The sequence below is a fragment of the Puma concolor genome, chromosome B1 (genome assembly GCF_028749965.1).
Source record: "Puma concolor isolate L17-30 chromosome B1, mPumCon1.1.hap2, whole genome shotgun sequence".
NCBI classification, from domain to species: domain Eukaryota; kingdom Metazoa; phylum Chordata; class Mammalia; order Carnivora; family Felidae; genus Puma; species Puma concolor.
This window is the reverse complement of record NC_141670.1, coordinates 137663309-137677408: the sequence shown is the minus strand read 5'-3', so window position 1 is coordinate 137677408 and position 14100 is coordinate 137663309. Positions and strand designations below refer to the sequence as shown.

At 47.6% G+C, this 14100-nt stretch overlaps 1 protein-coding gene across 1 annotated transcript; it reads right to left on the bottom strand.

Moving 5' to 3' along the window:
• Nucleotides 1-6077: 6077 nt before the first annotated feature.
• Nucleotides 6078-11378, bottom strand: NKX6-1 (NK6 homeobox 1). The gene is made up of 3 exons (XM_086704681.1): nucleotides 10594-11378; nucleotides 8685-8857; nucleotides 6078-6462 (listed from the first exon to the last, which is right to left on the bottom strand). The coding sequence occupies exons 1-3, from the start codon at nucleotides 11261-11263 to the stop codon at nucleotides 6202-6204; spliced, it is 1104 nt and encodes a 367-aa protein (XP_086560807.1). The 5' UTR covers nucleotides 11264-11378; the 3' UTR covers nucleotides 6078-6201.
• Between the last annotated feature and the right edge of the window lie 2722 nt (nucleotides 11379-14100).

Sequence of the window (14100 nt, the reverse complement as noted above, 5' to 3'; positions counted from 1 at the left end):
CCCTAACAATCCTATGGATTAAGTACAATCATCTCCATCTTACAGATGAGAAAACTGAGGCATAGAAAGGTAGAGTCATTTGGCCAAGATCACAAAACTAGTTAGTGATAGAACTGCAATTCAGATCAGATAGTCTCGTTTCACAGTCTTATTCTCAACCACTAAGTGATCTCCTGATTGTGGTGAAGACAAAACCTTTCTCAGACCCTCTCATTCATGTGGGACCATTTGGATTTGGGAGAAAATTAGTCAAATCCTTACAGACCAGGTAAGGAGCTCAGGGAGGAAAGAAAAAAAAAAATCCAAAGGGGATGGGGAAAGGTTTACAAAACTCAAGAGCTGAGCCAGATCCTCAAGCACAAACCAAAGCTACCCATGATGACTGCAGGAATTACTATAAACCATGGACCATGTAGGAAGCTCAGATTGGAGGTATGAAACTTGGATGCCTTTATGTGAAGGTGGTTAGACCATCTGGTAATAAAGTTAACAGGTTTTCAGCCTTTCTGTGATCTATACAAGCAGATTGGTCCCAAACAATTTACTGGTGATTAGTAATTTTTTTCATAATTTTTGTATATCCAAAAATGAAACTATATTATATAGGTGTGCTGGTTTTATTTCTCAATTTGATGTGTTTGTCTCCCTTATAATAACCAAATATATGGGATAATGAAATTTTAACATTTCCTTTGGCTTTACTAAGCTAGACCTAGGCAATAACACTAGAGAAGTAGTAGGGCTCTTCTATAAAAATAATACTCACCCATTTTAATTCTATAGTACAAACTCTCTTCCTAGAATGAAGAAAGGATCCATCTTTGAATGTATATTCATTCAAACTAGCCCTTAGTATTCAAAATATACTAAAATAGAAGCTCTAGATGGGGCTTCTGCTTCAGAATTCTGGCCAGGCTCCAGTAGATATTAAACACCACAGAGACATTATGCTCTACTTTTTAAAAGTCTTCAAGTGTGGTATTCAATGAAAATGTTTTGTTGAAGCCAGAAAACAAATGACACAGATCTAGACATTTCATCTTTGATAAGCATGATCTGTTGGATCAAAGAGGAAGACTATAGAGTGAACTGAGGCTCTGAGATAAACTTTCCTGTTTGTGGAGCGACCCCAAGCCAAAATATGGAATGCTGAAGGCCAAAATTCAGGAAAAAGCCCATCCCTTTCTCATCCCCTCACACCATTCCTCTACTCCTTCATCAGACTTTACATCAACTGGGAAGAAGGGTTATATCATTCTGTTTTCTGCAGATCTGAAAAAGGGCTATGTTAGGAATATTGTATTTCTCTGTGAGCTTGCAGTCTAAATACTGCAGAACAAAATATGGACTTTCCTGTCAAAAAAGGAAGTGTACTCAGGAACTGGCTTTTTTCAAAAGGTCGTACTGAAAAGGGGAGAAGAGTGTTTCTGCATGTATCTGTCTGTGTGTATGGTAAGAGCAAGGAAATTTAGTGCAGAGAAAGCTCTTCAAATTAGGTTAAAATAGAGTTTATAGATGAAATCTACTGCTTACCTCTGTTGTTATTACATGATCTTACTGTCAATGATTAACAAAGGAGCCACTGTCCCTTTAAGCTATTCAGTGCTATGAGTTCCCAAGTGGAATTTCACCTCTCTAGTGTGTGTGTGTTTGTGTGTGTGTGTCCACTGATGGCCAGCTTAAAGGACAAGACAGTGCAGAACTAGCCAAGTTGATGCTGGTCTAATAACATAGTCATGTACATGACATTAGGCTCCAGAAGTTTTCAAATGCGCACTCAGACTCTCCTGCCTAGTACATTATTTCCAAGAAGAGCTGGCCTCCAGTCCAAACTGCCTGCACACTAAGCAATGATGAAATGCATGTCTTTCCAGAAAAGAATGAGTAGTTTTCAGTTCCCCCTCTTCCCACTGTCTCCCAAGGAGTGAAAGGAAAAGTGGATTAAAGTGCTCACAAGCTTGGAAAGCCACTCACTTACTATACGACAGTTTCTGGGAAAGGCATAGTACTCTCAGTTACAGAATCATCTGAATATGAACCGAAGAGAAGGTTAAGCACCAATGGAGAACTGAACACGGACTTTGGGGACTGGGAAAATAACATGTAGAAGCTGCAAATTATAAATCCTGCTGGGACATCTGAGAGACCTAGATAGGGTCCTCCCCTTCCATTCTATATCCTTCACCCAACCTCAATAACTCTCTCTTTTTTAGAAAAAGAAACACTATAAAACAAAAATGAAAAATCATTTTTACCCTTCCTTTTACTATACACACACACACACACACACACACACACACACACACAATCCTTGTTTCTCTTATTTTGTTTCCACGTTGACATTTTGTTGGCTGCATTTTTAAAAGTAGAGGTTGACTGCGAGGGCCGGAGGAGGGGGGCAAGGCTGGGGTGGGGAATGGGTGATGGTGGTCAAAAGCAGAAAACATCTGGAGATGTAATGTACAGCATGGTGACTACAGTTAACAATATTGTATATTTGAAAGTTGCTAAGAGAGTAGATCTTGAGAGTTTTCATCACAAGGAATACAATTGTAACTGTGTGAGGTGATGGATGTTAATTAGACTTCTTACGGTGATCATTTCACAATATATGCATAATACAAATCATTATATCTTAAATTGACATGTCAATTGTTATATACGTTATATCTCAATAAAAGTGGGAACATTTTAAAAATAAAAGTAGTCCATCAGGTCACTTGCTGTTACTTTGGTTTTAAATCATGACCCCTTTAGCTGTAATGACTGGTTGGCAGCCTTAATCAGATGCTTATGGCTGGTTAATGCCATAAAAATTTGGAGTCAAAATGGAAAATGATTCTTACTCTGCCTTACTTGCCTCGGCTTCCCCACCAAGCTAACTTAAAAAAAAAAATTCTTATTGCATGTACATAGAACTAAATCAAACCAACCAGTATGAAGGAGCACCTAAGTAAATTGTCCCCCACCCACTTATCCCTTATTCCCAGTCTTATGGGACCAGTTGCAACTGGTGGCCAGCTGGAATCCTGGGTGAAAGTAAATTAACTGGAAACGTCAAATCACTGCTGCAGTCAACTGGAAAAAAGGAACAAATACCAGTGCAGCATGGTCCCAGAGCCTGACTCTGGCTGCCACCCACACAACTGAGAGCACTTTAGTGCAAGCATGAAGACCGTGTCTGCCCTCTGTATATGTGCCTGTAGGACGGAGGCTAGGCCACCAACTTCACTTCTCAGATGCTCTCAATGTAAACATGAAGAGCTCAGAGGGAATGCTTCCTAAAGGAATTGGAAGAGGTGTCTTTCCACATTTCTAACTTGGAATAAATACTGTAACCCTATTTGCTTCTTGAAAGAAAGCTTCAGTCTTGGTTCCAAGTTTTCTATGATTGATATTACCATATTACTATTACTACTACTACTACTAAATAATAATAATAATAATTATATTCCAAGATTAGCATTTCTAATTATCTTGTAAATTTTTGTTTTCTTAGGAAGAAGGAACAAGTAAAAAGTTGCTTGCCTTTTCAAAGCAGAAAAGGTTAAAAAGTAGTAATGAAGTTGATAAGACACTTTCATTGGTTGCAAATTAACCAGTAATAAAGCACACAGTTTTACAATAATAGATTTTCCACAATGCCCTCTCCCCAGATTCTTTCATAAAAAGAGAGAGAAAAGAGAGGAAGAGAGGAAAGAAGGAAGGAGGAAGGAAAGAAGAGGAAAGGAGGAAGGAAGGAACGAACGAAGGAAGGAAGGAACAAAGGAGGGAAGGAAGGAAAGAAGGGAGGGAGGGAGGGAGGAAGGAAGGAAAAAATGAAATTCTTATTATAGCTAAGACTCAAATTACATCACCCCAGCACAGCAAAACCTCTTTTGAAATATCTGCCTCTCTATAGGATATACACCTCAGTCTTACTAAGAATGCAAATTTGGAACTTTAAAACCTTTTGGGAACTTCACAAATTAGAGAAAAGAAACGGCAGATTTGCATCCTTTCTTTCCATTACACCATACCATCAAGAATATATTCTATAATAATTTCTTTCAGGCAATCTCATTCCCAGTTTTCAGTTTTTTTTTTTTCCAAGGGAGCAAAAAGACCCACACTTTCTTTACCTAACGCTAGCCTGAAGAATCTACTGAATTCTATTGATTTTTCTCTCTTTGAACACAAGCTCATTAACCTGAAACACTAAGGGGATAACTATATTTCACTGAGCTCTAACTGAGTGTCTGAAAACAAAAAGATCCCAAGACAGTGATACAGCCCTCTCCCTAGGATTCCTTTTTTTCCACCCCTGCAAAAATTCAGCTACAGAAGCTGTGACATTGATTCCATAACCCTAAAGACTTTCGCATAAGTTAGAAGAAGATTTCTTTAAATTCATCCTTTTTTATTGTAGTGTTTAACAAAATCAAGGTTCCTGTCTTTCCACCAAATTCAACATTCTTCCAAGCTACAGGGGGTGGGTAAATGTTAACATCAAACAGCAATGCTGTTGCCCCAGCAAGCTTCACTGCCTCCTCTCAGCTAAGCGAGCTAGGGCTCCACTAAGGAACTATCTTGGATATATGGAAATGAGGCCTTCCTAAAACCCTCCAGGGACTCTCTCCAGAAGGAAAAAGCGATCAGGAAAAAATTAGACAACACAGACATCAGAAGCAGCCTTTTAGACAAGTCTCTTCAAGAAGCCATAGGAGTGGGGCTGCATTTCTTTAATCTTTCTAATCCAAAAGAATGAGAGATGCGACCCCATAAATAAATAAATAAATAAATAAATAAATAAATAAATAAATAGCAGCTATTTTACCCAAGAAACCAATATAACAATTTTGTGGTCTTGACTTTTGAGATCTCTGGTGAGATCAGATGATCTGTACCCTTCCATTCAAGGCAACAGACGTCTTCAAACTGTTTTTTAATTTGATTTATCCTTTGAAACAGAAAGTGCATTACATTTAACTGGTCTTGCAAAGGGGGTTCTCTTCTCTTTACAAACCGAATTCCTTATATAAATTAATAAAGGTTAAAGATGCTAATATATCACCATTATTAGCTTAAAAAAGAAAACAATATACATAGTCTATAGTATTCTTATGATACAAAACACTTCAAATTCAATTACAGCAACTAAATGGATTTTTATGTTTCTGACCCAGAGCAGTTGTAACAATTCCCACCATCTACTTTAACACGCATTTTTATCAGAAAGGAATTAAATTAAATACAAGCTATTGTAGCCCCTCCCTCCCCAATACTTTCTTTAAATCACTAATAAATAGCAACAAACGACTGTGCAATTTCAGAGAGGAACAGAGAGACAGGTCTGAGGCCTTCCCTGGTTCCACGTCTTCTACGTCAAGTCCTGGAGGCTGGAGCGGGGCGCGGGGCCAGGGGGTGGTCAGGGACCAACAGTAAGGGACAAAGGGAAAAGTGAGATTGAACAAATCCAAACCCGGGAGAGGAGCGAGAGGAGAGGGGGTGGAGTAGGAAAGGGGGGGGGGGGAACATTCTTCTCTGCGCTTCTCAAATTAAGTTCAAAATAAAAGGAAAACGTGTGGTTTGAGTAGCTCTTAAAGGGGGTAAGGGTGAAAGAAGGAGGGCCGTCTTTTTATACCAAATTCAAAAAGGCATTTTACATTTTAAATATTCACAATAAAGTAACTTCTAGTCAGTGTGACTCACGATTTATTTACAAAGAGCCTTCAACAGGTTGCTTTAGTCGGCACAGCACTTTGTGGGGGGCCCATCTGGGGCGGCCGCCCGCCCGCGTGGCTCTGCGGTCCCCGCGCCGGGTGTGGAGCCTCGAAGAACACCTCTGGGCGCCCCCGCCCCGGCCGCCCGCGGGGCCTCGGGCGCGAGGGGACGGTGCGGGCCCCGCGGCAGCTCCCGCCCGGGATACGCGTCTGGGGGCCCGAGCGGGGCTGGGAGGGTGGCCCGAGGCGGGTTTCGGTTGCGTTATCTATGCAGTGCATCTCGTGGACTTCTCTGCCTTCTCCTCCGCCCCCGAGTGTCTCTCTCCCCCTGCCCCCCTCAACTTGTAGGTTAAAAAAATAGATATGTACATCTCAGAAAATAGCAAAGGGCCCCGGCAGGGGGCCGGGTCCTCGGGGCCCCGAAGGGCGGGAAGGCGGGGCGCGCGCGGTCCCCGGGGCGGAGGCCCGAGGCCGGGCAGGCGCCGGGGGCGGCGAGCGCTCAGGACGAGCCCTCGGTCTCGGACGCGTGCAGCAGGAGGCCGCCGCCGCCGCCGCTGCTGGACTTGTGCTTCTTCAGCAGCTGCGTGATCTTCTCGTCGTCCGAGTTGGGGTCCAGAGGCTTGTTGTAGTCGTCGTCCTCCTCCTCGTTCTCCGAGGCCCCCTTGAGCCGCTCGGTCTCCGAATCCTGCTTCTTCTTGGCCGTGGCCATCTCGGCCGCGTGCTTCTTCCTCCACTTGGTCCGGCGGTTCTGGAACCAGACCTGAGGGCCAAGAAAGGGGAGGCGAGGGGAGACAGTGGGGGAAGGAATTGAAAGCCAGCCGCTCCGGGCACACGCTGCTTTGCCCACTTGCCCCTGGTCGTTCCTGCGGGCGGGCCCTTGACAGCCCGCCACCCTCCCTCAGAGACCTCCCTTGTTTGGGCCGCCAAAGTCCGTCTCCACCGCCCCAGCTCCCTCCGGGTGTCAGGCACCGATCGACGGCCTGCCGTTGCCATAGCGATAGGAACACAAGAGTATTGAAGTTGTCAGTGAGCGATCTCTCAGAAGAGAAAAAACTTGGACACTGAAAATAAGTTCCCCTAAAAATGAGTCCGCTTTCCTCTCTCCAGTCGGAACGCGAGAACTTCTCACCTTCCTAGATTTGACTTATCATGACTGTGATTTTATTTGCTATTTACTTTCTGAGATTAAGACTTTCAAACAGCCTGAAGTGTACTTGCTGTTTGGTGTGATTTCCGGGAGAAAGCACAGCATTCGGCCCCATCACCTCTGCTCTCCTTTTCACGTTTGGATATTTGTCTCTTTCACGTATCTCAAGGCTGAATCCACACAAACACGGTAGGTAAACGCGCCCCTCCCCATTTACACTTGTAATGTACCATGTAAAGTTAAAAAAAAAAAAAAAGATTTGCCAAGACCGGAAATCTGTAATCACTAATAATAATCAATATGAATGCATGAAAATATTGAATAGGTTAGCCAAAATCATCACAGAAGTTTGTGTGTGTCTCTCTCTCTGACTTAAATGTTTTTCATAAAACCAAATCAAGCTAGAATTTTCATTAGTTATTTTTTAAAAGTGAAATTTTGCTGATTACATTACTTCCCACTGTTAGCATGCCTAGTCTTTCAAATATTATTTTAATTTGTTCCTCTCCAGGACATGTATTGTATATAACAAATATTTTAAGCCTATTCACAATGTTTGAGATCATGTTTGATATACATATTTTAACCTAAAGCATCAGCCATAAGCAACCAATTTCCCAAACATTATCCTCTCTTTATGCATCTCATCCATTTTCTCATCCGTTATGTATTTTATCTAGAGAATCAGAATTGTGAAGAAAGCGATTTTTATTTTCCTTATACAGCTATAATAATTCACTTCCAGCCACATAGACATATTTACGGTGACAAATGAAGACTTCCAGATTACTGTGGTAGGCTCTGTACCAACCACTGCAAAAATAATTTTAACTGTGATGGTATTCTAATGGTCACATACAAAATCACTCCTGAAATGCATTTTATGATGCTTGCCCCCCGGGGGAAATACACTCTAACCAGCAGACGTGGCTAACAGTTATTCCTACTTAATTTAAGAAGCAACAATATTACTAATGAAAACAGACACTCTCCCCCCCCCAAAAGTCCCAACTATAATAAACTGAAGAAGAGAAACAAAAGGGAATACAGGAAATATAGGAAACCATTAGGTTTCATTTACCTCGATGGCTCAATCCTTTTATTTTTCAGGGAAAGATTTCTCAGATTTGATTCCCTGGAAATATACTGTATAACTCAATTATAAGATGTGACATTTTAATTATAAAATGTCACAGACTGTAATATATCTCACAAGTGTTGATAAACTTAGAATTCTTTCATAATACAATAATAATGTCAATTCATTTGGAAAATTGCTATTCCAAAGTTATGGCCTTCAACTAAACTAAAAGTAGATTCATCCTTGCAAAGTGGTTGGATCCTGTGGATATTGTTTTAACCTGCTAGTTAATATAGTAGCTCCATCAGGTTGATTTACATCAGGAAATCATATAACTCGCGGAGCCTGAATTGACAAACAAAAGCTTGAATATCCTTACAAATAGAATAAATAGGAGCTATCTAACTGGCCTGATCTATTCTCAGGGCTGATATTTCGGTAATGCTTTTATTCTCTAATAATGGCGAGTTCCCCCAGCACATGCTGCTATCTAGATTAACCTAATTTCAAAGGCGGGGGCTTGATTCCTTTTGTTCATCAACAGTTTGCCCGCCTGGAGACCCCAGGGCCTTTGTAAGCCCCACTCCCACCCCTTTCGCTGATTTCATCTTCTCCCCCGGCTCCTCAGATCCGCACCCCGGACGGCTGTTTGTTAGAGGGTGTGCGTGTGTGCGTGTGTATGTGCGTGTGTGTGTGTGCGCGCGCGCGCTGGGGATTGGAAGGACATCCCTCGACGTTTGCAAGGTCCACTCACCTTGACCTGACTCTCCGTCATCCCCAGCGAATAGGCCAAGCGAGCTCTCTCGGGCCCCGCCAAGTATTTCGTTTGTTCGAAAGTCTTCTCCAAAGCGAAGATCTGCTGGCCCGAAAACGTGGGTCTCGTGTGTTTTCTCTTCCCGTCTTTGTCCAACAAAATGGATCCTTGATCTGCAAGAACAGATAAACAAGGGAAGGGGAAAAACGATCGTTTACAAGCGGCTCCACTGAAAATAAACGAACTCAAAAAACAATGTTTTTTGGAAAGCTTATTCTTCGGCAGACATCAGAAGTATCTGGCGCTTCCAGCCCCACCGCGCGTCTCTCTTTGCCTTTTTACGCCCACCTGTTTTTAAAAGCCGGGTGTGTTTGGAACAGCAGTAAATAAACTTCTACCGAGCACAGACGTCAAACAGAAAGGGAGCGCATTGCTGAAGTTTGCCGGAGTCGAATCGCCAGGACCGAGTAAATTGAGATGCGGGAGGAAAAAAGCCCTTCTCGCCTCCCAGTCCAGTCGGTGCTCGCTTGGCCCCGGGGACTTTGCATGAGGATGGCTAGTTTTGTTTTGTTTTTCCTTGAACGCTTTCCTAACCTGTGTCCGCACAACAAAGGGCGCCTTGTTTTTTGCACACAAGAGAGCTAAATCGCCCCCAAGTCTAACTAACGCCGCTGCGGCCGAGGGGGGAGGGGGTGCCGCCTTTGTTGGCGGTCCCTACTTGGCCATCAAAACGAATACAATAAAGTCTCCCCGACACCCTCACCCTCCCAGGCCGCCCTCAGTCCCGAGACTTCCCAAGGGAGACTCCACTTGGCTCCCGCAACTTATCTTAGTTACTGCCGCTCAGCCACACCAAAAGAGGTCTGGAGACTTAATGGAAACTTGGAGCACTTGGTCAAAAGCAAAGAACAGAGCAAGAAAAAGACCTGGGCAGGGCCTCGAACTTCACCTGGAAGACTAGGAGCATCCGCGGCGGTGGCCAACTACCCAGATAATTAGACTGCGGGACGCCTCGGTTTCAAACAAGGTCTTGGTGGCATGTGCATATTCCCCAGTCCTTCTCCCGCCACTTCGTTCTTCCTCTGGTTCATTTTCGTGTTAGGATGTTGAGGGCCACGATGCCTCTCAATATGTTCAGGCCCAAGGCGTCCCAGCCCTTCGCCACCCCCCCCCCCCCCACACACACACCGGGGGACCGAGGCAGGTGTGAAAGCTGAGGCCCAGAGGAGAGGCATGGCCCGCATTGACGGCGCTTGCTCCTGCTCCTGCCTCTGGCCTGTCTTCAATGGGCTCACACGGCCCGAGTGTACTGGAAAGGGGGAGGGGGGGTGGGCTCCTCGAAGGCAAAGAGGTTAGGTGGGGACACCCTGGGCCGAGACGCACAGCAAATACATGCGCTCTGCTCAGGGCTGTGGAGGGCTTGCCGCTATCGTTCCCCACAGATTCTCAGAGAAGCCAGTTAGGCTGGCGGAAGGTGGAGTGGGGCCCTGGCCGACAGGCGGGAGCTGAGAAAGCAGGGGTGTAAGCGGGGGCACAGTGGCCAATCCTGCCCTTCCCACCTCTTAAACCCAGGCTGGGCCTGAGTTTCCCCTCAGGCTGTTCCAGAGTAGCCAGGGCCTCGGAGGACACACACGCCCAGTACCGCGTTGTTTTCAACACGGACGCACGCACACCCGCTCCGCGAGGCTTGCTGGACACTTGGAGAGAGGGGGGCGCTTGGACGCAACCACGCGAGCTCAGGAAAGCCAGAATCCCTCAACGAATGCCCTGACCCAGCCTAAATCGTGCGATTCTGGGGCTGCCAAACTACTAGGGAGCCAAGATAGTGCACCGATCCCCATGCACACCAGGGGCCAGGACCCAAGAGCGGGCAGAACACGCACAGCTGGACTCAGGGGATCGTACTCACGAGGGGTGCAGGCCAGGCGCGCGTCCCTCCAGGGTGGGCTCTGCATAACTCCTGGCCAGAAGATGGGCGTCCGGCCGGGCAGCTCGGCCAGCGGCTTGGGGTACCGACCTACGGCGGCCACGGCCGCAGCGCTGGGGCTGAAGTAGAGCCCGGGCGGTGGCGGCGGCGGACTCAGGCTGCTGAAGCGGGGCAGGCCGGCCAGCAGCCCCGCTGGGGATGAGGCAGCGGCTGCTGCAGCCGCGGCAGCCGCGGCAGCCGCCGAAGCGGAAGAAGCGGAGGTGGACGAGGAAGAGGAGGAGGAGGACCCCGAGGGCGAGGCGGAGGGCAGGGCGGCCCCTGAGGCCACCGGCATGGAGGGCCGGCTCAGGATGTCGTTGATGCCGTGTGGAGTGGCGGCTGAGAGCTGCTGTGGGGGGCTGCCCAGGGACGAGAGCCCCCCCGCGGTCGGGGGCTTCAGGCTGCCTGGGTTGTGAGCGCCCAAAGGCGGGGAGGGCGACGACGAAGAAGACGAGGAGGACGAGGAGGAGGGGGGGCCGGCGGGCAGCGGGGGGTACGCCGCGGGGTACAGCGGGGTCTTCATTTCGGCCATGCTGTGCAGGGCAGCCAGGGGCGGGCTGCTGAGCAGGAACGCGCTCTGCCGGGTGCCCTCCATCGCCCCCACCGCTAACATCCCACGGCCAGGCCGGAGCCGTCAGCCACACAGCGAGGGCGCCGGCCGGCGTCCCGGCGGGGCTCAGGAGAGTGAGAAGTGCCGAGGGCGCGAGCGTGGAGTTGCTCCGCGCTCTCGGAGGCGACCTGCCAACTGGGCCGAGAACGCCGCCGCCGAGAGTTGCTCTCGAAGCTGCGCAGCAGAAATGTCCAAACACGCCACTGGAGAGGCGGTGGCTCGCGGAGATCAGGGGGCGTCCGGGCGCGTTTGGATGTCCTTTCGCTCCTGGAGTTCCTGGATGCAATCTTGGTCTCTTCTCTCTTCCCACTTTTCCTTGCCTCTCAATGTGCACTACTTCTCATCTTCTCCCCCCAGAGAAATAAGCAAAACAAAACCCAGGCCGGCCCCAGAGTTTGCAACAAAGTTAAGAGTCACCGAATCTCCGCTTTGATGTTGGAGTGTGGGGACTGGATCGCTTTCTTTGGGGAGGTTCAAAGGACTCCAGGTTACGCCGGACGCGCTCCTCTAATCTTACTTGGCTGCTCTGCTCTTTCGCGGCGAAGCTGATTCGCACTTGGCGCTCGCTGCGCGCCGGGAGAGAGCGCATCCAGCCCGCGGGAGGATCTCGCCTCTGCGCGGACTTCCTCCGCCGGTTCTGCCCGGGGCCGGTGTGCCAGAAAGGGCAGTGCCACTAATCCCCGCCGCTCCCGGATTCGGCGCGCCAACCCGCCTTCTCCTCTGGGCCACTGGGCACTAGAGTTACAATATTGAAAAGAAAAGCGGGGAGAAAAGAACAGAAAAGAAAAGACTAAGTGCGAAAAGTCTGACGGCTTCGGTTACGGCTCCGCTCGTCTGTCCACTTCTGCAAACGGGCCTGGCGACCCCCGCCCCACCCCCCCCCAGCACCCTCTCTTCTTCTCACTCTCCGCCTTTGCCTCTCCTCTCTCGCATTTCTTCGCGGCTTTACAGGCTTCGTTCTTCTAAGCCCTGTCCTCTGGCCAAGCTGACCCTCTCCAGCGCTTCCACTCCCTCTCTCTGTTCCCTCCTCTCTCCTCTCTCCCTCCGGGCCTGACAGTTCAGATGAAGCTCTCAAAGGTAATAAAACATTTGCATCACTCCCTACCCTACTTTAGCTGGGGGACAAAAAGGAGGGGGAAGTGGGGGTCCAAAATGAGAACTTTGAGGGACGTCACACGGAGGCGGCCGTGAGGGGCGGGGCCGAGGAGCTGGGTGCAGGCCGGGGGCGTAACCACCGTCTCCAATTGCGCGCAGCCTGGGACCTCGCGTCGCCTCCTGGGCGCGCCCACCTCGGAGCGCCGCGCTCTCTGATTGGCTGAAGAGGACGAGCCGTAGTGCCGCGCCCGCTTGGTTCCCGCCTCCTCCCGTCTCCGTCCCTTCTGTGGGTGGGGCCAGGGGGCGGGGCCTGGCGAGTGGTGCGGTTCCGCCTTGGGGCCAGGGGACGCCTCAATTAATTGTGTTAAATAAAATGGAAAAGTGGCGGGGGGAGCAGAGACGAAGAGGGTATTACTTTTTAAAGAGAAGAATAATGAAAACCCAGACCTTTTATGGAAAAGCAGTTCATATTCTTCCCTCGCCTCCCCCCTCGCCTGCCCGCGTCACCCTACCCACCCCCCTTTCCCCTACGAGCTCGCGACGCCTCACCTCCAACAGTCTGGTCCCTTGTAAAATGGAGCTAATGGAGCGGGCAGCCGGCGCAGCCCTGGCCTAGCTCCTTCTTTTGAAGGGATTAATTAAAGGCCATCTGGGCTCTCTCAGAATTGTGTAAATTAATTTGTTGCTCCTTAAGCCTATAGATGTCCTTAATCCCCTAGTAGGCCGAAGGATCGTCCTCGTCCATTTTTGCCACCTCCCTCTTTCCCTCTCTGTTCTTTCTCGGTTACTTTTCTTTTCATTCCTAGGTCCCTTCGCAATGTTATAATTTATAGATTTAGTCAACACACAGAGAACGGAATCAGTTTAATAGGAATATTTGTTTCTCATGTGATGTTTAGACCTGAGAGGCGTGAGCTCTTTTTTTCTTTTAAGTTTTCCTTCTTTTGATTATTGTTGTTATTTGTTCTGAATTTACACGGGAGCAGAATCTCCAAAATTGGAGTCTATATACAGAAGCATGTAGGTACCCCCTGGAGACTGTAAGTTTTTGAAAACCATCTCTGAACCTGTAGCCCCTTGCCCTCAACTCCAGGGTTGCTTTGAGAGATGGAGATGTCCAGGCTTCCAGGCTGTGGTGATCGGACGTCTAAGATTTAGGAGTTGGAGAGTGGTTTCCTTTATTCCCTCTCTATCTTCCATCCCCGGTCCCTAGTAAAATGATCTTGAAATTGCCGGCAGGGTTGAGCTGTACAAGTGAGAAGGAGGAAGACCCCTGCACATTCTGAGATTTCAGGACGTTGAAGTAACACACCATTGAGGGGTGGTCATTAGAGCAATTTGGATGAGATCATCAAGTCCAAACCCAATTCTTAGAAAATAGAAATAAATATCTCAAGAATAAAATTTGAGTGGCATGACCCATGGGTGGAGTTTGGCTGTGAGTGCCAAAGCACTCATATGGGTCAAAGCCCCAAAACCCAGGAGGGCTTATTCCATTTTGATAACCCTCATTTCTAACACTTTGCTTTTTTAAGAGTGGCAGCTTGAGCTTGAGGTTTTTTGGTTTTGGTTTTGGGGGATTTTTTTTTTTTTTAGTTTTTTAAGTTGTCTTTTAAAAATGTTTTTGTTTACCCTTTGCCACTTTTATTATTCATTTCTGAAATCAGAGTAATTTTGTTCTTACTTGGTTCCCTCTTTCCTCTCCACCCTTCTGCATTAACTTCAAGACTGAGCTAAATCCATCA

Bases quoted from the DNA above. Each gene is read 5' to 3' on its own strand.
- NKX6-1 (XM_086704681.1), bottom strand. From the start codon at position 11,263: ATGTTAGCGGTGGGGGCGATGGAGGGCACCCGGCAGAGCGCGTTCCTG. The intron at 8,858-10,593 runs GTGAGTACGATC...CTGTTCTTGCAG, and splicing joins GCGCCTGGCCTGCACCCCTC to ATCAAGGATCCATTTTGTTG. The intron at 6,463-8,684 runs GTGAGTGGACCT...CTTGGCCCTCAG, and splicing joins TGACGGAGAGTCAGGTCAAG to GTCTGGTTCCAGAACCGCCG.